The 25,311-nt window shown below is 36.9% G+C and overlaps 1 protein-coding gene across 1 annotated transcript in view; it reads left to right on the top strand.

The window, feature by feature from the left end:
- The window catches only part of LOC100978560 (zinc finger protein 780B), a 110,191-nt gene that overhangs the window by 62,624 nt on the left and 22,256 nt on the right, over positions 1–25,311 (top strand). The window contains 1 exon segment of the mRNA XM_063600266.1: positions 4,139–4,212. Within this exon segment, the coding sequence (XP_063456336.1) occupies positions 4,139–4,212 (74 nt within the window).

Below are 25,311 nucleotides of genomic sequence, written 5' to 3'. Positions count from 1 at the left end.
TTTTTGTTTCTTCCTTGTCTGGTTTTGGTTTCATGGTATGCCAGCTCCATAGAAAGAGTTAAGGAGAATTCCCTTCTCTGAAATTTTTTGGAATAGTTTCAGGAGAATTAGTTCTTTGAGAGTTTGGTAGATAGAATTCAGCAGTGAAGCCATCAGTCCTGGAGTTTTCTTTTTTGGGTGACATTTTATTACTGATTCAATCTCATTACTCATTATTGGCCTGTTCAGCTTTTCTATTTTGATGATCTTTTCTGTTTCTGTGGTGTCAGTGGTAATATCTCCTTTTTTATTTCTGATTTTGCTTATTTCTTCTCTTTTCTTCTTGGTTAGTCTAGCTAGGGGTTTATTAATTTTATTTATGTTTTTTAAAAAACAACTTTCCATTTCATTGATCTTTTGTATTATTTAGCCTGTATTTTATTTAGTTCTACCCTGATTTCGCTAGATTGTTTATTTGAAGTCTTTCTGCTTTTTCAATGTAGGTGTTTATTGCCATCAACTTCGCTCTTAGCAGTACTTTTGCTGTATCCCATAGGTTTTGGTATGTTGTATTCTGATTTTCATTTGTTTCAAGAAATTTTTTAATTTCCTCCTTATGTTCTTTCTTGACCCAGTGGTTATATAGGAGCAGGTTGTTTAATTTTCATGTGTTGTACAGTTTCCAACGTTCCTCTTGTTACTGATTTCTCATTCTATTCCATGTCTCAGAAAAGACTTGATATAATTTTGGTTTTGAAGAATTTGTTAAGAATTGCATCCTAACATATGGTCTATCCTAGAGAATGTTCTGTGTGCTAATGAGAAAATGTGTATTCTGTAGCTATTTGATGAAATGTTCAGTAAATGTCTGTTAGGCCTGTTTTGTCTAATGTGAAGTTTAAATCCAGTGTTTCTTGTTAATTTTCTATCTAGATGATCTGTGTAATTCAGAGTGGGGTGTTGAAATCCCCAATGATTATTGCACTGGAGTACATCTCTCTCCCTTTTGATCTAATAATATTCACCTTATATATCTGGGTGTTCTGTTGTTGGGATTATAGTATGTTTAGAATTGTTATATCCGCTTGCTGAATTGATCCCTTTATCATTATACAGTGATGTTCTTTGTCTCTTTTTTGCTGCTTTTGACTTAAAATCTTTTTTGTCTGATATAAATATAGCTATTCCTGCTCACTTTTGGTTTCCATTTGCATGGAATATCTTTTACCATTCCTTTACTTTCAATCCATATATGTCTTTACCAGTGAGATGAGTCTGTTGGCAGCATATAATTGGGTCACTTTTTAAAAAATCCATTCCATCTATATCTTTTAGATGAAAAGTTTAATCCATTTACATTCAATGTGATTACTGATATGTGAGGGCTTATTCTTGTCATTTTATTAATTGATTTCTAGTTGATTTGTGTATCCTTTGTTCCTTTCTTTCTCTTTTATTTTTTATCATTGTGGTTTGGTTGTTTTCTATAGGGGTAACATTTGGGTTCTTTCTGCTTATTTGTGTGTTTGCTGTGTCAGTGGGTTTTATAATTTTGTGTGTTTTCACAATGGCAGATATTCTTTCACTTCTAGGTGTAGGACTCTTAAGCATATCTTGTAGAGCTGGTCTGCCCTCAGCTTTTGTCTGGGAAAGATTATTTCTTCTTCATTTATGTTTTATAATTTGCTGAGGATAGTATCCTTGACTGGCAAGTTTTTTCTTTCAACACTTTGAATATACCATTTCATTCTCTCTCATTTCTTTCTGTTGAGAAATCTGCTGTTTGGCTGATGAGAGTTCCCTTGTAAATGACTAGATGCGTTTCTCTTGCTGTTTTTAGTATTCTCTCTTTGTCTTTGACTTTTGTATTTTGACCATAATGTTCCATGGAGAAGACGTTTTTGTGTTGTTATGTATTTGGGTATCTCTGAGCTTCCTGTATCTGGATGTCTACATCTCTTGCTAGAATTGGAAAGTTGCCAGCTGTTATTTCATTAAATAGATTTTCTTTCCTTTATTTTTTCTCTTCATCGCTGGGACCTCAAAATTTCAAATATTTGGTTGTTTTATGATGTCCCATATAGAGTCTTTGTTTCTTTTTCTTTTTTTGTTTTTCTATTTTTGTCTGACTGGGTTATTTCAAAAGAATTGGCTTTATGTTCTGAGATTCTTCTACTTGATCTAGTCTGTTGTTGAAGATTTTGAATGTATTTTATATTTTATTCAATGAATTATTCAGTTTCAGAATTTCTGTTTGGTTCTTTTTTATAATGAAATTGGTAAGTTTCTTCTTCTTATCCTGAGGTTTTTTTTTTCTGATTTGTTTGTATTGTTCTTCCGAATTCTCTTGTATCTCACTTAGCTTCTTTAATATAATTATTTTGAATTCTTTTGCTAGGATATAGCATTTTTCCCCCATTGGAATGTTTCTGGAGAATTATTATGTTCCTGTGGAGATGTCATGTTTCCTTCTTTTTTTTTTTTTTTGTTATTTCCTGTGTCTATTCCCATTTTTTTGAATTTGCTTTTGTAGGGGAGGCTTTTTTCCTAAAGATGTATCTATGGTTAATAGGGTTGGATAGGGCATTTTTGCTTTGATTCTGGGCGTGTGCAGTAGTGTTGTTATGTAGTGTTATGATTTTTTTTTGGCTGTAAACAGTGCCTTTGGTGTCTGTGATTTCTTCATTGGCTTTGGTTGTAATGGTTAGTGGAGGGTACGGTGAAGTTTTATTGGGGATGAGGAGTGATATAGTTTAGATATTTTCACTTCTAAATCTCATGTTGAAATGTAATCCCCAGTGTTGGAGATGGGGCCTGGTGGGAGGTAATTGGATCATAGGGGTTGATTTCTCATGAATGGCTTAGCACCATCCCCTTGGTGCTGTCCTCACAATAGTAAGTGGGTTCTTGCAAGACCTGGTTGTTTAAAAGTATATGGCACTTCTTCTTGTTCTCTCTCTTGTTCCTTCTCTTGCTGTGTGACATTCTTTGTCCTGTGTTGCCTTCTTTTATGAGTAAAAGGCCCCTAAAGCCTCTCCAGAAGCTGAGCAGATGCTAGCGCCATGTACAACCTGCAGAACCATGAGCCAGTTAATACTCATTTTTTCGTAAATTACCCAGTCTCAGGTATTCCTTTAATGCAAGAATGGCCTAGCACAAGGACACAAGGTAGGCAAGTCCTTGGGCTCTGGTGGTGGCAGTGGCAGTCCAGATGTGCCTGTTTTGGGGCCCCAGCATAGTGTATGCTGGTACTAGTATTAGTGTGTCTAGGCACATTGATTCTTTGGCCTCCTCGTAGTTTGGATAGTGCTGGCAGTGGTAGTGGTATGCTGGGTAGGTGGATGGGTTCTTGGATTCTTGGGCAGCAAGTGTGGCATGGGTGATGGTAGTAGTAGTGAACAGGACAATCTTCTGGCTCCCAAGCAGTAAGTGCTTGGTGTTGGAGGTGACTGTGATGGGCTGGGTGGGCCAGTCCCCAGAACTTCTGGTTGTGAGTACCGGTGGGTACCAGTTGTGGAGGAAACAGCAGGTTGTATGTGTCTGACCTTAGGCCTCTGTGATGAGTGCTTAGGTAGCAAAGGTGGTAGATGGATCAGGGTGATCCCCGGGTCCCCAGATGGTGTGCTTGGGGACTTGGGCACAGAGCTGGGTCTGCTGGACCTGACCTTAGGCCCCCCAGTTGTACGTGCTGGTTCTTGTGGTAAGCAGGGGTGGGGTGATTCCCAGGCCCCTGGCAGAATGCTGCTGTTGATTTTCTTTTCCAATGTGAGTTGAAATTTTCTTGTATATGCCAGTATATTTGGATTGCATCCTGGACATTCTAATTACTGACTATGAAACTATGGGTCTCATGGTCTTAAGTCCTATAGAACATATCAATATGTTTCAACAGATAGTTGACCTAGTTAGGTTCAACCTTCTGTGGTTCGTTTTCCGATTTTTACATGTACATAACCAGGCTGGCTCAGATGTGCATTTGCTTCCACTGGAAACAGAAGTGATATGAGAAAGGTTCTATCTACCAACTTTGTTGGTTTTGGCTAATAAAATCAATAAAGGTTTTATTGGTTTGAATTGATGGTTTCAGTTGATGAAAGGACTTTGTATGCATGTGTGTTATAGGAAAATAAAATAGGTTTGCTTTCTTCATTTCTTTCAGATTTGGAGTCAAAATATGGACCTGAGAAAGCATCTCCAGAAAATGATACCTCTGAAGTAAATTTACCCAAACAGGTTATAAAGCAAATAAGTACAACTCTTGGCGTTGAGGCCTTTTATTTTAGAAATGACTCAGAATGTAGACGATTTGAGGGACTACAGGGATATCAAGAAGGAAATATCAATCAAAAGATGATCAGCTATGAAAAACTGCCTACTTATACTCCTCATGCTTCTCTTATTTGCAATACACATAAACCGTATGAATGTAAGGAATGTGGGAAATACTTTAGTCGTAGTGCAAATCTTATTCAGCATCAGAGTATTCATACTGGAGAGAAACCCTTTGAATGTAAGGAGTGTGGGAAAGCCTTTCGACTTCACATACAATTTACTCGACATCAGAAATTTCATACTGGTGAGAAACCTTTTGAATGTAACGAATGTGGAAAGGCCTTTAGTCTTCTTACCCTGCTTAATCGCCATAAGAACATTCACACAGGTGAGAAACTGTTTGAATGTAAGGAATGTGGGAAGTCCTTTAATCGTAGTTCAAACCTTGTTCAACATCAGAGTATTCATTCTGGTGTAAAACCATATGAATGTAAGGAGTGTGGGAAAGGCTTTAATCGTGGTGCACACCTTATTCAGCATCAGAAAATTCATTCCAATGAGAAACCCTTTGTATGTAAGGAATGTGGGATGGCCTTTCGATATCATTACCAACTTATTGAACATTGCCAAATTCATACTGGTGAGAAACCCTTTGAATGTAAAGAATGTGGAAAGGCGTTTACTCTTCTGACAAAGCTTGTTCGACATCAGAAGATTCATACTGGTGAGAAACCCTTTGAATGCAGGGAATGTGGGAAGGCCTTTAGTCTTCTCAACCAGCTTAATCGCCATAAGAACATTCACACAGGTGAAAAACCGTTTGAATGTAAGGAATGTGGGAAGTCCTTTAATCGTAGCTCAAACCTTGTTCAACATCAGAGTATTCATGCTGGTATAAAACCATATGAATGTAAGGAGTGTGGGAAAGGCTTTAATCGTGGTGCACACCTTATTCAGCATCAGAAAATTCATTCCAATGAGAAACCTTTTGTATGTAGGGAATGTGAGATGGCCTTTAGATATCATTGCCAACTTATTGAACATTCTCGAATTCATACTGGTGACAAGCCATTTGAATGTCAAGACTGTGGGAAGGCCTTCAATCGTGGCTCAAGCCTTGTTCAACATCAGAGTATTCACACTGGTGAGAAGCCCTATGAATGTAAGGAGTGTGGGAAGGCTTTTAGACTTTACCTACAACTTTCCCAACATCAGAAAACTCACACAGGTGAGAAACCATTTGAATGTAAGGAATGTGGGAAATTCTTTCGTCGTGGTTCAAATCTTAATCAACATCGAAGTATTCATACTGGAAAGAAACCCTTTGAATGTAAGGAATGTGGGAAAGCCTTTCGACTTCATATGCACCTTATTCGACATCAGAAATTGCATACTGGTGAGAAACCCTTTGAATGTAAGGAGTGTGGGAAAGCCTTTCGACTTCATATGCAACTTATTCGACATCAGAAATTGCATACTGGTGAGAAACCCTTTGAATGTAAGGAATGTGGAAAGGTTTTTAGTCTTCCCACCCAGCTTAATCGCCATAAGAACATTCACACAGGTGAGAAGCCATCTTGAATGTAAGGAATGTGGAAAGTCCTTTAATCGTGTCTCAAACCATGTTCAACATCAGAGTATTCGTGCTGGTGTAAAACCAAGTGAATGTAAGGGGTGTGGGAAAGGCTTCATTCGTGGTTCAAACGTTATTCAGCATCAGAAAATTCATTCCAGTGAGAAACTCTTTGTATGCTAGGAGTGGAGGAAGACCTTTAGATATCATTACCAACTTATTTAACATTACCAAATTCACACTGGTAAAAAACCCTTTGAATGTAAAGAATGTGGAAAGGCCTTCAGTTTTCTGACATAGCTTGCTGGACTTCAGGTCATTCATACTGGCAAGAAGCCATTTGAATTTGAGAAATGTGGGAAGGCCTTCAATAGTGGCTCAAACCTTGTTCAACATCAGAGTATTCATACTGGTGAGAAACTCTATGAATGTAAGGAGTGTGGGAAAACTTTCAGATTTAATTTGGTCCTGACTGCACATCAAAGAATCCATACTGGTATGAAACCCTGTGAATGTACGGAATGTGGGAAGACCTTTAGTTGTAGCTCAAACATTGTTCAACATGTTAAAATTCATACTGGTGAGAAACCCTATAATGTAAGGAATATGGGAAAGCATTTACTGTGGATGATCAGCTGTCTCAACATCAGAAAATTCAGAATAGTTAGAAATTTTGTGACCATAAGGAGTGTGGACAAGCCTTCACTGTGTACGAAAAATTTACTCAACACCAGAGAGCTCATATTGATGAGAAATCTTGTGAACATAGAAGAATGTGTGAAGAACTTTCATCATGGCCTGGGATTTGCTCAACTTCTGAGTATTCATACTTCTGAGAAATCTTTGAGTGTAAGGAATGTGGGGCGTTTTATAGCCACACTAAATACCTTAGAGTTCGGAGAAGATAATTCTTGTGAGAAAGTCTTTGAATGAGGAATATAGGGTAGTTGTCATGTTCACAATATACTCCCTATGAAATAATTTACCAGATGCAGGCATACCTCGCTGAATTGTGCATTGCAGTTATTGTGTTTTATACAAACTGAAGGTTTGTGGCAACCCTGTGGTGAGCAAGACGATCAGGTCCATTTTCCCAACGTCAGGTGTGCATTTCATGTCTTTACGTCACATTTTGGTAATTCTCAGAACATTTCAAACTATTTCATTGTTATATATCTATCATGGTGATCAATGACCAGTGATTTTTGATGTTGCTATTGTAATTGCTTTGGGATACCACAAATTCTCCCCATAAAAGATGGTAAACCTAGTTGATACTTGTTGTGGGTTTTGAAAGAATAGTCAAATATACAATCATATACCCCAACCTAGATTCAAAATTGTTAACAATTTGCACGTTTATTTTTTGTATATTTGTTGTACCATTGAGAATAAGTTTTAGACATCATGACACTTTACCCTTTATTTAATCAACATGTGTATCAACCAAACATGAAGACAATATCATATAGCCATTGTACCATAATTACCGTTAAGGAAAGTATTCATAATTCTGTAATCTCATTCCATTTTCAGATTTCTTCATTGGCTTCCAAACCATCTATTACAGCTATTCATATTCAAAGGAGAATCCATTGCAGAATCTGCATTGCATTTGGTTATCTCTCTTTAGTGTATTGTAGCCTGGAAATCCTATGAATGTAGGCTCTCAAATTTTGGTAGGTATTAGAATCAACAGTGGCACTTAGTAAAGCTACAGAGGCTTAAGCCCTAGCTTATAATTCTGGGCCTCTATGTTTTTTATTATTTCTCCAGGTGATTGTGATACCAACCAGAGTTAGAGAGCCACTGACCTAGAACATTTCTCCTTTCTCCTCATTCTTTTTTTTTTTTTTTTTTTGCAGTTGCAAGATTTAATAGAGTGAAAACAGAGCTCCCATACAAAGGGAGGGGACCCAAAGAGGGTAGTCGTTGCCGGCTCGAATGCCTGGGTTTATATCCTGATCATTGTCCCTCCTGCTGTGCTCTCAGGCAATAGATGATTGGCTATTTCTTTACCTCCTGTTTTTGCCTAATTAGCATTTTAGCGGGCTCTCTTTCCTACCTGATGGGTCAGGTGTGAGCTAAGTTGCAAGCCCTGTGTTTAAAGGTGGATGTGGTCAACTTCCCATCTAAGCTTAGGGATTCTTAATCGGCCTAGGAAATCCAGCTAGTCCTGTCTCTCAGTACCCCCTCTCAACAGGAAAACCCAAGTGCTGTTGGGGAGGTTGGCCAACAACTGCTCTAATTGCTTCCTGCTGAATTGGGGTGTAGTAGGGGTTGTACAGTTGAGATTTCCTCTGGAGGGGTGCCTTCGATGTCATTAACATTGGAGCATGGGCTAGCAGGCCGGTCCAGGGGTCCGCGGTAGATTTTAGTCATGGACTGCATCTGGGGCTCCATTTGAAGAACGAGTTGTGGCTTTACAGCTTCGATTCTGGAAAAGACAAACTTAACAAGGAGGGGATTAACTTAACAAGATACAGGGATTGAAATGTATGGCCTACAGTGCAGGGGATTATTTCTTTGGCACACTTCACAGGCCCTGACTATCTGCTTGATAGTTTTGAAAAGGCCTGGTCCATCTCCTCATTCTTAAAAAATGAGATTGAATTTTGATTAGCCCAGGAAAATTGTCTATGTGTTTAGATTTCTTTCTTTATAGTGTCATTTAGCGTTGTTCTCTTTGTTGCATATTCTGTACAAGGGAATTTGAGTCCAGAGGCTCTGTTAGGTCAGATTAAACATTTTGGAGAAGAATACTTTGTAGGCTATTTGTATGTCATGTTTTACTGTCAGAAAACATTTAAGTACAGGTCCTTGCATTAGTGAAACTAAGTTTGATCATTTGGGTAAGCTGGTAACCGCCATAAGTCCATTGTAAAGATCTAATTTGTAGTGGATAAACAATCTATGGAGAGACTTTGACCTCTGAATATTTATAGTCATGTGTGTTTTAGCTGTGGATTGAATACAAAATGAAAATTGAAATAGACTATTCAAAAATGAATGCCATTAAGGTTGTCAACATAAGTCAACTTGTGTGATAAGGCTGACAGTATATTCATTACAAAATTAGCACCCTCTAGTTTTTTCAGGGAGCCAAGATTGTTTTGTCTGGAACCTTGTTTTTGTTCAGCATTTATCATCAGCACCTATATATATCATGGCTGGTACGTGAGCTGTTGATAAACTTTGAAAAAAATTAAGCCTTTAAATCAAGCTATAAAACATGATACCATTGTGGCATCATGAATTAGAGAGCTTAACTTTTTTAAAGATCAATAATAATCCTTTGTGATTTTATTCCAGTGCATTTAAAAATCTATAAAATGATAATTTATATTGATAGCTTTCTTCTTTTTGTGAATATACCCTTATCAGATTATTATGCTTTTGATAGACTACTTAATTCTATTTCTTAACATTTAATTGTATCTATAATCATAGGTAAAGTTATAATTTTCTAAACAGTTTTCAGGTTTTGTTAATGCAATGATCTTATAAATCTTACAAAACGAGACTATTTAAAACCTGGCTTTCTAGTCTCATGTTCCTATTTTTTATTTCCACTTTCATCTTTTTCATATTGATTCTCTTTGACTTTCTTTTTTGAACTCAACAGATTCCCCGGGTATTAACCCAGCACAACTCCTTTATGGGTCATTGCACATTCTGGTATCTCATTAAGAATTGTCATAAAAGAGAGATCCCAGGAGGCCTTCCAGTGAAACTCTATCATCATGCAATCTTGGGATTTCTAAGTTGGAAGTCACAGTCCCTTTGCAAACATAATAAAACACTTTAAAATATTTGCTAAAGTTACAAACCAAGTATGTAAAAATTTAAAAATCACCTACTACTTTTAAAAGCAGAGAAGGCATCCATAGACTATTTCCTTGCTTACAAGCTCAGTGAACATACTGAATTCACTTACAAAAAGAATTTTCTCAATTTTAGTTGCTTTTCAAAAAATTCTTATTCCTTTTATTTGTAATTCTTTGACATTGGTGCTGCTTCACAGTTTTGATAATTGGACAGTTTGGTCTTTATTATGCTATTAACATTTTTACCTGTCCTGAAACAAGGAAATACAATCAAAGAAACAGAAGATTGCTGGACCTTGAACCACATTATGATATCAGATGACCCAGAGTCATGGTTACTAAGTTGCTTAAATTTTTAGTAACAAAGATGTATTAGAAAATGACAGGTCAATTAAATAATGGTTTTTTTGGATACATTTAATTATATAATCCCCTTAAGTTGTGCTTAGTCAGCAGTATTTAATCTGTTGTCTATTATATATCTAACTGGTCTGTTATGTTTATTATATATTTATGTATTGCTTATTCATATCTTATTGGAGTAACTCATTTTTAAAACAATATATTTCATCTCCTAGGAGAAGAGGATCGAGTATGTGTTTTTATTCTTTTTCATTAGGACATTAGGGTATTTTCTTATTGTGAAATGTATTGAATATTTCGTTTATTTGGTTTGTGAGTCTGACCTTCACTCCCTAGCACTGATTTTTATTTGGACCTCCTTTTACCTGATTCATAGGAGTTATGAGTAGCCGTTAATATGGATACATTTTTCCCATTTCTAGTACACTGCCCCTTCCAAAAGTGTCTGGCTTACTCAAACTTTTCTGTATTTGTTCCATCTTGCTTTTACAGATCAATACAAATAGGTAACTATACATTCTAAACAAACATCAAGTTGGTGGAAAAAAGGCATATGAACAGTTCTTTCTCACCTACTATCAACAAACAGTAAATTAAACATTCCTAACTGCAGCCTCCTTTTGTAAAATTTATAACCATTTATCTTTTGAGTGTGACATGATACTAGATGTATGATGATTACATGTTTTGTGTATCAGTATGAACATGATTTTTAACAGACTTGTTCCAATGAACTATTATAGAGATGGTCCCCAACAATGTCAACTAACAATTTCTCAGCTTTATGATGGTGCAAAAGTGATATGTTGCTATAGTTTGGATATTTGTCCCTCCAAATCTCATGTTGAAGTTTGATCTCAGTGTTGGAGGTGGGGCCTAATGGAAGGTGTTTGGGTCATGGTGGAAGATCCCTCATGAATAAATTAATGCCCTCTCTGGATTTAGGGGTGAGTGAGCTATCACTCTGTTAATTTTTGTGAGAGCTGGTTGTTCAAAAGAACCTGGCACCTCCTCCCTCACCCTCTTGTTTTCTCTCTTGCCATGTGATGTCTGCATACACTGGCTCTCCCTTCATCATCTGCCATGAGTGGAAGCAGCCTGAGACCCTTAGCAGAAGCAGATGCCGCACCATGATTCTTGTACATTCTGCAGAACAGTGAGCCAAATAAACCTCTTTATTAATCACCCAGCCTCAGATATTCTTTTATAGCAACACAAAATGGACTAAGACATACTCAGTCAGAGTATGCTTCTCAAACTAAGATGGGGCTATGTTAAGTTGAAAATATTGTAGGTCATAAATACACATTTGGCATATGATGTTTTCAATTTGTGATGGGTTTATTTGGATATAACGCTGTCATAAGTTGAGAAGCATCTGTAGTAATTATGATAATTTGATGTGTAGCCAGTAGGAGTCCAGTTACATTTGTTTTTTTGACTTCTTTTTTTCTTTTCACTTTTTAAATGAATATTGTGTTCAGGTCCTAAGAAGATGTTTTAGACTGATCCTTCTTTGTTGGTCCATGTTCCCCATGCCTCTTGTCCTGAGTCATGGAATCAACCCATGATTCAGTACCCTCGTAGGGTGTCCTGGTTCTATTTAGAGGAAAAGAGCCTTTGAGACCAAGAAATCTGGCTGCTATGGGTGCACATGGCAGTTACAGGTATGGAAGAAGATGCTGCTTTTGTTAGAATTCTTTTAATAGTTTCAGAGTAGAAAATGTCATTGTAAGGTCAGAAGTTCACTCTGATTTTTCTCAACTTACATTTCTATGATCTGCTCTTGTTTGCATTTGATATTTTATTGAATTATAAGGTTTTATGTATGGTGATAGCTGAGAAGTTTATCTCCTGCTAGGGCCTGCCTGAAATGACACATTAATCTGCTTGCCCATTTTTGGAGATATTGGTCTGATTCAAATTTGTCATGGTGTTTCTGAGCAGTGTTATGAAGAACATTCAATAATGGATAATAGATAGATAGATAGATAGATAGATTTATATTTGAGATGGAGTTTTGCTTTTGTTGCCCAGGCTGGAGTGCAATGGTGCAGTCGTGGCTCACCCACAACCTCTGCCTCCCAGGTTCAAGCGATTTTCCTGCCTTAGCCTCCCAAGTAGCTGGGATTACAGATACCTGTCACCACGCCCAGCTAATTTTTGTGTTTTTAGTAGAGACAGCTTTCAGCATGTTGGCCAGGCTGGTCATGAACTCCTAACCTCAAGTGATCCGCCCGCCTCAGACCCCAAAGTGCTGGGATTACAGGTGTGAGACATCTCGCCCAGCCGACAATAGATAATATTTTGAATGTTCATAGATTCTCCAGAAAAAAACTGGACAGAAGATTTCTGTCATCCTTTTTTTTTTTTTTTGAGACGGAGTCTCGCTCTGTCGCCCAGGCTGGAGTGCAGTGGCGCAATCTCGGCTCACTGCAAGCTCCGCCTCCTGGGTTCACGCCATTCTCCTGCCTCAGCCTCCTGAGTAGCTGGGACTACAGGCGCCCGCCACCATGCCCAGCTAATTTTTTTGTATTTTTTTTTTTTTTTTAAGTAGAGACGGGGTTTCACCGTGTTAGCCAGAATGGTCTCGATCTCCTGACCTCGTGATCCTCCTGTCTCGGCCTCCCAAAGTGCTGGGATTACAGGCGTGAGCCACCAAGCCTGGCCTTCTGTCATCCTTCTATAGGGTATTATGATAATCCAGTTTGCAGTATGGGGGATGAGAGACCTGTGTGTTCTAATTTCTAGGATACCATTCCATTTCTATGAGTCTTCTGCACAAGTGTGGTCTCTAGGGTTGCACTGTGGTTATTTGTAATTGCGGAAAGTGAAACTTTCTCCTTGGATTCCCCAGCGGGTCAGAGTCTGTTATTACAGATTAGAGTCCAGGATTATAGAACCAGTAATTTTTATTAACAGTTGGCTATGACTATCTAGAGTAAGCACTGCATTAATTTTTCCAAGATGTTGTCATGTGACATAACTTATGGCCAGTAGGATGTAAGTGAATATTTTTTGCAGTTCTGGAAACCTCTCTTAAAACACAGCTGGCTTAATATATTAATATTTGAGAAATCTGGGTGAGGGATATCCAGAAATTCTTTACGATTTTCCCCAGTTCTGTGTAAGTCTGAGAGCTCATACCATTCTGATGCCAGCAGTGGAAGAATTCATGATTGGTTTGGGGCAAGGCCATAATATCAGGCTTACATCCATATTATATGACAGAGAAATTAACCTTATCTTGTTTTATCCACTTTAATTTGATGCAGTTTTACTATTTTACTCACAACCAAATTTAATCTTAAATGATACACCTAGATTGTCATATATTAAGACTAAGAACAGTCAATATATTCTTCTATGTTCTGTAGCTCAAAAGCACAGATCTGCAGAGAGCAGAGCATCTATCCCATGCATGTTGTCATGTACTTATCCCACACCCTATTAAAACCACAGTACCTGTAAGGGAGACATTTTTTTTCTTCAAGAATATGTATTTCTGCCACATCTATGATTCTCCAAAATGAGATGACAGAAAATGCTAAACGATTGTTAGATGACTGTATGAAGTTCCACTTCTGGATGATAGGATAGGGAGACTCTGCAGGCTCATTTACCAGCAAGACAAGTAAAAGTAAAAAAAAAAAAAACAAAAAACAAAAACTATTTTTAAAACCTTACTATTTGAGATCTGAAAGAGTGCAAAGAGTATACAGTGAATGAAATATCTAACAACAAAGTCTACTAAAACTTGGTAAGAGCAGTGAGAATTTGTGGTATTTAAGACACAGCCCACTCTCTTCTTGTCTTCACAGCTCAGTTTGATGGAAGCTTCACACTGGGTGGATGCTGCCAGGATTATGCGGCTCCAGCTCTCAATCAAGTTTTATAACAACAGGAGGGTCAGGCTTCCAGGGATTCTTATTCCCACCTCCTCTCAGTTGAAGAGGCTAAATTCCTGGTGATGCAACTAAGAGGCTTGGGGCTCCATTGCTTCCCCCGCTCCCACCCATAGGTTGGAAGCTCTGCCCAGGCACAGTGAACTCAGATTTGGGCCCTGATTGCCTTTGCCTCAGCTTGCTTGTAAGGCAGAGGTTTCACAAGAGAAACAAAATGGCTACCACCCAGCCCATTGCCCAGAATGGTGGTTCAGAGATTTTGTCCAGAGGGAGAGACAGTGTATAAGAGTAGAGCTCTGAAGCTCTCTCAAGAAGAATGGAATTTATTTGAAACAGTGTCAGAAACTTCCCTTAATTAAAAACAACATGAACCGTAAGTCAGCTAATTAATCAGGTAATTCCAGGGGAAGACACAGCTAAGGAGCCCTTCTAAGGTCAAAAGAAACCTTAAAGACTGGCCTCAAAAACTAGCCCTGCTTGGCTTAAATTATACCAAACTGCTTAGTAATTAATGCTCCAAGGACTTGTGGAGAACAGTAGACTGATCAGACAGAAGCCAGTGGAGCCTAGTGGGCTAGAAATAATACCAAAGGAGACAAACATCTTAACAGAGAGATCAGGGAAAGATGGTCAAAGAGACTCCTGTTTAAAACCATACCAGGGTATATTCTGCGTATGTCCAAGGCTGTACCCTCTGAAGAGCAACAAAATGCTTCCCACTGCAAGCTATTTCACTAAAATAGCTTAGTGAAAACACAAAACAAATAACTACGAGTAACTCTGCATATGTCCAAGGCTGCACCCTCTGAAGAACAACAAAATGCTTCCCACTGCAAGCTACTTCACTAAAATAGCTTAGTCAAAGCAGAAAACAAATAACAAAACAAAACAAACAACAAAACCACTCTGAAGAACAACAAAAACCACTCTGAAGAAGGGGACAGGGAATCAGTATCCAGAATCGCTATAGTATGTTACCTAATATGTCCACTTATCAACAAGAAATTGTAAGACATACAAAGAAACTGAAATGTTCGACTTATAAACAGGAAAAAAGCAGGCAACAGAAATGGCCTTTGACAGGGAACAGATATCAGATTTAAAAGACAGAAACTTCAAGGTAGCCATTATATATATATTCACAGCAGTAAGGGAAAATACAAAGATAATGTCTCATCAAATAAAGAATATCAATAAAGGAAATCATAAGATGAACCAAATGTAAATTCTGGAGTTGAAGACTATAATAACTAATATAAAAAAACATTAGAAGGGCTAAATAAGTTTGAGCTGGCAGAAGAATTAGAAAACTTTCAAATAGATCAATAGAAATTATGCAACCTCAATTCCATCTTCCCATTAGAAAATAGAATAGGAAAATGAAGAAATAGGATGAGAAAATAGAACAAAGAAATATAAACAGAGCCTCAGAGAAATTCAGGACGCCTTTCAGTGCACCAGTGTACATGTAATGAGAATACCATAAGGTGAGGAGAAAGAGAAGCACAAAAATATTCAAAGAAATAATGGCTAAAAACATCCACAATTTATTGAACAAACATTAATCTATACTCACAAGCATCTCAACAAACTGTGAACAGAATGAATGCAAACATATCCACAAACAGACACGTCATAGTAAAAATGTTAAAAGTGAAAGGAAATGTTGAAAGCTGTAAGAGAAAAACAATGTGCCACAAGGGTACCCCAATAGATTAACAGCAAACTTCTCATCAGAAACAATGGAGGGGATGAAGGCAGTGGGATGATACATTCAAAGTACTCAAAGGACAAGAGCTTTGTGAACCGTGATCTTATTTCTAGTAATGCTGCCTTCAAAAAAAAGGTGAAACAAAGCCCTCCCAGATCTGCCATATGAGAAATTGTAAAAAAAAAAAAAAAAGTTATTAATACTGAAAGCAAGTAAAACACATGAAAATTTAAAATCACATTTTTAAAAAGAACAAAATTAATATTTATAATTAAAGGTAATTATAGCCAGGCATAGTGGCTCATGCCTGGTATCTCAGCACTTTGAGGGGCTAAGGCGGGCAGATTGCCTGAGGTTGGGAGTTCAAGACCAGCCTGGCCAACATGGCAAAACCCCGTCTCTACTAAAAATACAAAAATTATCTGGGCATGGTGGTGTGCACCTGTAGTCCCAACTACTCAGAAGGTGAGGCAGGAGAATCGCTTGAAACCAGGAGGCAGAGGTTACAGTGAGCTGAGATCATGCCACTTCACTCCAGCCTGGGCAGCAAAGTGAGACTCTGTGTCTCACACACACAAAATGGTAATTATAAAAGGCAGCATAAATGCACATTTCTTTTACTTTTTTCTCTTAATAGATTTAAAAAGCAATTGTATAATATGTACGTAATTGTATTATTGGCCATATGACATGGAAATGTAATATATTTGACAATAGCAGCATAAAGGAAGTAAATGACAGCAGAGTTGTATTGGAGTAAAGAAATGATACGCGATAGTAACTAGAATTCATAGGAACAAATAAAAAGAAGTAGAAATAGTAAATAAAAAGCTATATATTAAAAATACCATATAAATATATATATACTCTATTCCATCCTTAATAGACATAAACCTATACAGAATAAGTATAATAATGTATTTTTGAGTCTGTAGCATGTGTAGACATAATAATGTAGAACAATAATAGAATTGAAAAGTAGGATAGATTAGAACTATATAAATAACATTTATATATCTCACTGGGATCAAGTTAGTATTATTCTGAAGCTGATTCTAAGATGTATATAATAAACCCTACAGCAGCCATTAAGAAAATAACAAAAATACAATGAATAAAAAATTTAAATGTGTTATTACAGAAAATCAACACAGAGGAAGGCAGTAAGAAAAGAAATGTGGGACTGGGTGAACTATAATACATACAGAAAAAAACAACATGGCAAAAATAAGTCATTCCTTATCAATAGTTACTTTAAATGTAAATGGATCAAACTTGGCAATCAAAAGACATAGATTGGGAGACGATAAATGAACGAGATCCAACTAAATGCTATCTATAAGAAAGTCACTTTAGGTCTAAGGACACACATAGTTTGAAAGTGAAAAGATGGGCTGGGCGCAGTGGCTCACGCCTGTAATCCCAGCACTTTGGGAGGCCGAGGCGGGCGGATCACCTGAGGTCAGGAGTTTTAGACCAACCTGACCAACATGGAGAAACCCCGTCTCTACTGAAAATACAAAAACTTAGTCGGGCTTGGTGGCGGGCGCCTGTAATCCCAGCTACTTAGGAGGCTGAGGCAGGAGAATGGCGTGAACCCTGGAGGCGGAGCTTGCAGTGAGCCGACATCGTGTCACTGCGCTCCAGCCTGGGCGACAGAGCGAGACTCTGTCTAAAAAACAAACAAAAAGAAAGTGAAAAGATGAAAAAAGATATTTCATGCAAACAGCAATTAAAAAGAGTGGGCATGGCTGTATTAATATCAGACAAAATATAAGTTAAAAAAGGTTAGAAGAGACAAAGAATATATAATAAAAGGGTCAACTTACCAAGAAGATATATCAATTACAAATACATATACACTAAACACCTGAGCTCCAAAATATATGAAGGACACATTGACAGAATTGAAGGAAGAAATAGACATCTATGCAATAATAGTAGGAGACTTCAATACACTACTTTTAATAATATGTAGAGGAACAGGACAGAAGATAAATAAGGAAATAGGAGACTTGAGCCAATTGGACCTAACACACATATATACATAACATTTCCACTCAACAATAGCAGAGTGCACATTTTCCTCAAGTGCATGTGGATTATTATCCAGGATAAACTATGTCTTAGGCCACAGAAGAAGTCATAATGTTAAAATATTGAAACTAGAATTCAATAGCATAAGTAAAACTGTAAAATCCACAAGTATGTGAAAACTAAGCACACTCTAAACTAGTGGATCAAAGAAGAAATCAAAACAAATGAAAATGAGGTAAATGAAAATGAAAACACAACATACCAAATTTATGGGATGCAGCAAAAGCAGTGTTAAGGGAATTTTATAGCTGTTAGTGTTTACATTAAAAAAGAAGAAAGATTTCAAGTCAGCCCCCTAACTTTATGCCATTAGAAACTAGAAAAGAAGAAGAAACTAAATCTGAAGCTAGTAGAAGGAAGGAAATGAAAATATTAGGCTTGAGATTAACATATTAGAGAATAAAAAATAGAGAAAATTAGTAAAACTAAGAGTTGGTTATTTGGAAAGCTCAACAAAATTGAGAACCATTAGGCAGATTGATTAAGAGAGGAAGACTGAAATAACTAGGATCAGAAATGAAACAGGGAACATTCCATTCCTACCAACTGTATACTAATAAAAAGCATTATTCAAGAGTACTTTTTACAATGGTATTCCAATAAATTTGATAACCTAGACAAAATGGAAAAGTTTCTAGAAACACACACCTTTCTAAGACTCAATAATGAAGAAATAGAAAATCTGAATATACCTATGACCAGTAAGAAGAATGAATAGCAATCTAATACCTCCTAACAAAGAAAAGCCAAAGACTACATGGTTTCACTGGTGAAGTCTACCAAATGATTTTACATCTTTATTCTTTTCTAGCACTATAGGCATTTAAAGCTAAAAATAAAAACATATTTAGCTGCTCCAAAAATTTGGATTGTTTTTGTTTTTATTAAAAATACATTCTAGGCAAGGTGCGATGGTTCATGCCGGTAATCCCAGCATTTTGGGAGGCCAAGATGGGAGGGTTGCTTGAGGCCAGGAGTTTGAGACCAGCCTGGTCAACATAGTGAGATTCTCATCTCTATTTTTAGGAAGTAAAATAAAAAATACATCCTAATTTCTCTTATAATTTATTCTTTGATCCATGGGGTATTTAGCAATGTGTTGAATAATTTCAAAATATTTTTACATTTCCCAAATTTCCTCAGTGTTTGATTTCTAATTTTATTTTCACTGTGGTCAGAGTGATTTGCCATATATAGGTCTAGTATATTGTTTAGTTTAGAAAATGTTGCATGTTGAGTATGTATTTTATTGTTGGTTGAGTGTTCAACCAACCATCAGTTAAGACAAACTAGTTTGTAGTGTCGTTTAAGTCTTCTATATCCTTGCAGATTTTCTGTCTAGTTGTTATATGTATTGAGAATAGAGTGTTAAAATCTCCACCTTCTATTGTTGAGCTGTCATTTTCTCTCTTCAGTTTTGCCAGTTTTCCTTTCATGTATGTAGCCTCCTGTTTTTAGGAGCATATACGTTCATTGTAGTTATATTTTTCTAATTAACTCGCCCTTTTATCATTAAATAAATCTCTTTTTCTTTAGTAACATTTTGAAAGTCTGTTTTGTCTGATGGTAGTATAACCATTCCTGTTCTCTTCTGATCACCATTTGTATGGTACCTATTTGTATCTTTTTCCATCCTTTTGTTTTCCGTCTGTTTTCAGCTTTTAAAAAGAACGAATGTATATCTTAGCTTAAAAAAATCTAATTGAGATTATTGCTAAAATAATAACAATAGTCGTCAGGCATGGTAGCTCACACCTGTAATCCCAGCACTCTGGGAGGCTGAGGTGGAAGGATTGCCTGAGCCCAGGAGTTCACGACCAGCCTGGGCAATATAGTGAGACCCTGTCTCTACAAAAAATTAGAAATAAAATTTTAAAAATCAAAATAAATAAAATAATATCAATAGTATACAGAAAGTTTACTCCAATATAGCTCCCTTCCTTTGTGCTATCATAGTAATATGAATGTGACACAAATTACAACTTTATACATTATGAACAAAATAATACAATTGTATAATTATGGTTTTATGCAGTTATCTTTAATCAGTTAAAATAAAAAAGTAAAAGTGTATATTATCTTTTATTTACCTATGTAATGACTTTAATCAGTGCTCATTATTTCTTTGTGTGGATTCCAGTGACCATCACCTTCATCCTAAAGAACTTTAATATTTCTTATTAGGAAAGTCTGCTAGCAACAAAGGCTTTCAGTCCTTATCTGCAATTCTCTTTATTTTATCTATATTTTGAGAGAGAATATTCTGGATATAGAATTCTTGGTTGACTGGTAGGGTTTTATTTGTTTTTTTGTTTTGTTTTGTTTGTTTGTTTTTAGTACTTTGAATCTCATCCCACTGCCTTTTGTTCTCTGTTGTTTCTGATGAGAAGTCAGCCAGTAGTCCTGTTGAGAATCTCGTTTATATGATGAATAATGTTTCCCTTGCTGTTTTCAAGATTTCCCTTTGTTCTTGGCTTCTGACAATTTGACTCTGGGGTAGCTCTCCTTGAGACATGTTGATTAAGTATTAATATCTGGGTTTATCCCACTTGGAGTGTGTTCACATTCTTGTAAATGTAGGTGTGTGTGCATGTGTGTGATCAACTTCACAGAGAGTTTGGCCATTATTTTTCAAGCATTTTTTCTTTTTCTTTCCTTCTGACCCTCCTCTTATATGTATGCTGGTTTGCTTGATGGTGTACTGCATGCCTCTGATGCTTTCTTCATTTTTATTCCTTCTGTTTTTCTTTCTGTTCTTCAGACTGCATAATTTTATGGACTTGACCTATTTTCAAGTTCACTAATTCTTTTTTCAGGTTAAATCTGCTATGAGTTCTTCTAGTGAATTTTTCATTTCAGTTATTGTGCTTTTCAACTCTAGAATTTCTACTTGGTTCTTTCATTGCAGTAATAATTTCCATCTCTCTGTCGATAGTCTCTGGCAGGGTATTATTGTCATACTCTTCTTTAAATTCTTTACATATGGCTTGTTTTAGTTCTTTGAACATAATTAAAATAGCTGCTTTCAGATCTTTGCTAAATCCAACATTTTTGCTGTCTCAGAGACAGTTGTCTACTAGCTGCTTCATTCCCATCCCCTCTGAGTGAGCTACTTGGATTCTTTAGCTCCTGTGAAAGTTTGTTCATGCATAGATATACGTTTAAATTGATGTTTCTGTGAGAGCTAAGTGCTGGAAAGTCCCATTCTTCTATCTTGCTGACATCACTCCTGTTAAGATTTTCTATTTTTTCTTGAGTCAGTGATAGTTTGTGTGTTTCTAGGACTTTTTCCTTTCCATTTAGGTTATTTTGTTGACATACAATTGTTTATAATTTTCTTCTATCATCATTTTCATTTTTGTAAGTTTAGTAATGTCTCCACTTTCAGCTCTGACTTTAGTAATTTTGATGTTTTCTCTTTTTTCTTGTTCAGTCCTGCTACAGTTTTGCCACTTTTTTTGATCTTTTCAAAGAACCAGCTTTTAATTTTGTAAATTTTCTCTATTATTTTTCTATTTTCTATTTAATCTAACCTCACTTTTATCTTTATTATTTCCTTTCTTCTCCTGGCTTTGCTTTTTTTTTTCTATTTTTCATATTCTAATTCCTAAGTGTATACAGTTAGGTTATTGATTTGACATCTTTCCTCCTTTTTATAGGCATGTAGAGCTATAAATTTTTCCCTGAGCAGTAAGCATCTCATGAACTTTAGTAAATTTGTATTTATCTCAAATGTTTTCTAAATTCTCTTTTTATTTGTTCTTTAACCCTTTGGTTGTTTAAGATTCTGTTGATTTGGCACAAAACAGTGATATCATCTATCCTTACTCCTATTCAGTATAGAAATTCAACAGAATTTCAGTTATCAGAACTTGCCAACATGAAGACAATGGGATTTAGTCCTACAAATTAAGGAAGAAACTGAATAAATAAAGTCATGAACTAACATATTATATACAGGATTTAATTTTGAAATTCTTCAGTTTTGCATAGGAATTTCTTCAGCTATGGCAGTAGTCTTTTGATGGCGCTCCCATTTCTAACTGGATACATTTACAATTTGTGTTAGAATGGAATGCAATTGAGAAGGTTTATGTTTCTGTAACACCTAAATTTGGCTTAACATTCAAAGGTATCATAAATTGAGCCAATTTGTTTGGCTTTAGGAATAATTTTGAAATAAATGTACCCTTCCTAGACTAAGTGGCAAAAAAAAAAAAAAAAAAGTAGAGATGTACTGTGGAGGCAAAATACATCAACTGCTAAAATATTTGCAATCTAATATTCCATGTTCACAATACTCATGAGGATATTTTCCATTTCATTGGATATATTCTAAGACTTCTGATTACCTTAGTATATGCAGAGTATATATCTCAATTTAAAAGGTATGGTGTTCAGAGAAGTGCCATTTGAAGGTAGCTATAATTTCAAGTTTATTAACCATAAAGTCCAGCGTTAAAGATTACATACAATTTTATCAAAATTTAAAAATAATAGACTGTGTTGAAAAAATATCCTTAAAAATATGGTGATACTGGCTAAGAAATTGATTAAAGCATTGGAATATATACCAAAAATAATTATTCTGCTCTTTAATGTATAGTCAATATAGATAGCTTAAAATTTTTTCCTTACTACAAAAACATTATTTTGTTTTAATGCAAATATGTTATTGTTTACCCTTTAGGATATAACAGAAAATTATGACTCATAAAGGAAATTTTCAAACATTATATAATTTCAATTATCGTAGTATTCATACATTTTCAAATTTTTACTACTTTGGACAATATATAGTGAGCTGTTATTGATTTCTAATTTAATTCCATTTTTGTCAAAAACATGCTTTGTATGACTTGAGTTCATTTACTCATTTATTGAGACTTGTTTTATGGCCCAGAATATGGTATATGCTGGTAAGTGTCCCCTGTCCACCTAAGATGAATTTTACTGTCTTTGAGAAGAGTGTTCCAGAAGTGTAAATGAGATCAAGCAGGTTGATATGTTGTTTAGATAATCTATACCCTGTTGCTTTTCTGCATTAGTTCTATCAATTACCAAGAGAGATATGTTGAAATATCTGATTATAATTGTGGATTTGTCTGTTACTTTATTGATCTAATAGGTTTTTACTCACATACTTAGAAGCTGTATTAAGAGCATAATTTAGGTTTGTTCTTTCCACTGGATGAACTGTATCCTTCATCATTATTATGATGTAACTTTCTTTATCCCTGATATAGTCTTTTTGGTGAAGTCACTTTGTTTTTAATATAGCCACTCCAGCTTTCTTTTGACTAGTGTTAGGATTTTATATATTTTTCCATCCTTTTACTTTTAACCTATTAGTGCTTTTATATTTTAAGTATTACCTGTAGGTAGCACGTATTTGGGTCTGACTTTAAAAAAAAAAAAAATCCAACCTGACAACCTTCTTAAGTTAAGGTGTTAGACCAGTTACACTTAATGTGATCATTGATCCAATTAAGTTTGTTATCTTGCTATTTGTTTTCTGTCACAGTCGGGAATGAAAAGACATTTTGCTCTTCATTATTCCATGTTTCCGCTTTATATAGCATAGGAAACTACAAAAATCATTTTGAAAGTTCAATGTTGCTAGATTACAACAGTGAAATCAAGCTTTTCCTACGAAAAACAAACCCCCTTTGGCATTTGTTTAGACTGTTTTAAGAAAATGTGTTAATTATTCATCCTTCAAGATAAGGCAAGTAATTCTCTGTGTACTTTTATCTGTTTCCATGCCGTCCTGAATCACGTTTTTCTCTCCAGATAACAGGAAGATTGTCTTGAAAAATCAAGTATATTTGATTCTGAAATCTCTCATGTAAACCACACTTCCGCTCTAGTATAAAACCAACCATTCCTTTTCTTTCTTTCTTTCTTTTTTCTTTGAGACGGAGTCTCTCCAACCATTTCTTTAGTTCAGGCTTTTCAAATTTATCCTAAGTCCCTTCAAATAGCACAAAGGGGAAGCCTATGCTCGGATCTGAGACGAAGAGGTCAAAGCAGCTACATTTTGACGTAATTTTACTTTAAATTCTTCTTTAAAAGTTCTGCTCATTTGCATTCTTCTGCATGGAGAGAAAAGGTAATTTACCCTGACGCACCGAAAACGGCAACGCTCCTCTCAGATGGGGATTCTCGCCCGTGGCCGCAACCTCTGCACTCCACAGTCTGGAACTCCCACAAATCCATTAGGCTCGGGTCCCTTAGGAGCCCCCAATGTATGCTGGGATCAACCTGAACAGACCATAGACCAAGACTTCTGAGGTTCTTTCTGCTCAGGACTGTATTTCCCAGAGGCCACCGCACCGGAATTAGCGGTTCCACTTCCTGTCTCCCGGGGTTGACGACCTAGCTGGGTAAGGTCTTCACGTCCTAGGAAGAAATCGGTGGCTGCGGGAGGTCTTCGTGGACTGGGACTCGAACCTGACCGACCCGGCAGTGCGGGTGGGCGAGAGCGAGGCGCTCAGAGGAGGAACCCGGGGCGCAGACGGAATCTGCCAGATCCTTAGGCGTGCGTGTGCGCGGGCATCAAAGGATGGGGATTGTGCGATCTTGAGTGACGGAGGGGACTGTGTGAGTGTGTGCGTGAGGCCCTGTGCACAGGACCGGGACGGCGTGTGGACGCAGTGCGTTTTGCTGGGGCTGTGTGAGTGTCACTGTGCCGGTGGTACTAGGCTCCTGCTGCTTCCTCCGTCTTTCCCCTTCAAAGCTGCAGAGGCTGCAGCAGAGGAATGAAAATGTCCCCAGTAGGGAGGTTAGATATTGAACCGAGAATGAAGCTTTGCAGATCTGGACTCGGGGTGGGAATATGAGAGCTGGAAGTGCCTCTTGAGGGTCCCCCAGGAGGGCAGCTACATGTTGAGAACCCAGCGTCCCTCAGAGATCTGTCCCCAGGAACCAGCTTCGAACTCAGACCGATTCCTCCTCCTTTTATTTCCTTCTCATTTCGTACGAAGTGAGGGAAGTTGTGGCCATGGAGGGTGCTTTCAAACTTAGTCTGCGCTCCAAGAAAAGCCTGGAGTCTCACGCTTGCCGTATCCTTCTCCAGTCGTATTATTATCCAAAAGAAGGACCGGGAGGAGGATGAGAGCGTTATTGTTGCACACTTAAGTCAAGGGTGAGTTTGTGCTTTGTATTTGTTCAAGAAATGCGTTTTTGATTTTAGAATATAGAGGTTCCTGTAAATTTTTAGTGAATTTCAGGAGAATATGCAAATTGATTCTTGCCCCCTCCCATTGTGCCGCCTCCCAGCGAGCCGTTCCCCGCCCCGCCCGCTCCCCACCTTGCCATTTAATATTCACAGAGCCATTTGGCAAATCGTTCACACCTTCCCGTACGCTCTCTTCTTCTAAGCTGGTATAAAAATAGTCCTCCAGAGGTTTATATTAAAGCTTTATTTTAGACTCTGCTTTGAAAAGAAGATTAGTTTGTGGAATCACACGCCAGGTATCTGACTGTCTTTACAGGCCTCCTTTTCCAAGTAGGGAAGAATGGAGATGGTTGGGTGATTTCCATTCGTCTGTGAGGCTTTCAGGAATCGGAAAGTGATTGCAC

This window comes from Pan paniscus, chromosome 20, assembly GCF_029289425.2.
Source record: "Pan paniscus chromosome 20, NHGRI_mPanPan1-v2.0_pri, whole genome shotgun sequence".
NCBI classification, from domain to species: Eukaryota; Metazoa; Chordata; class Mammalia; order Primates; family Hominidae; genus Pan; species Pan paniscus.
Note: the sequence above shows the minus strand (reverse complement) of the source record. Positions and strands in the feature narration are given on the sequence as shown.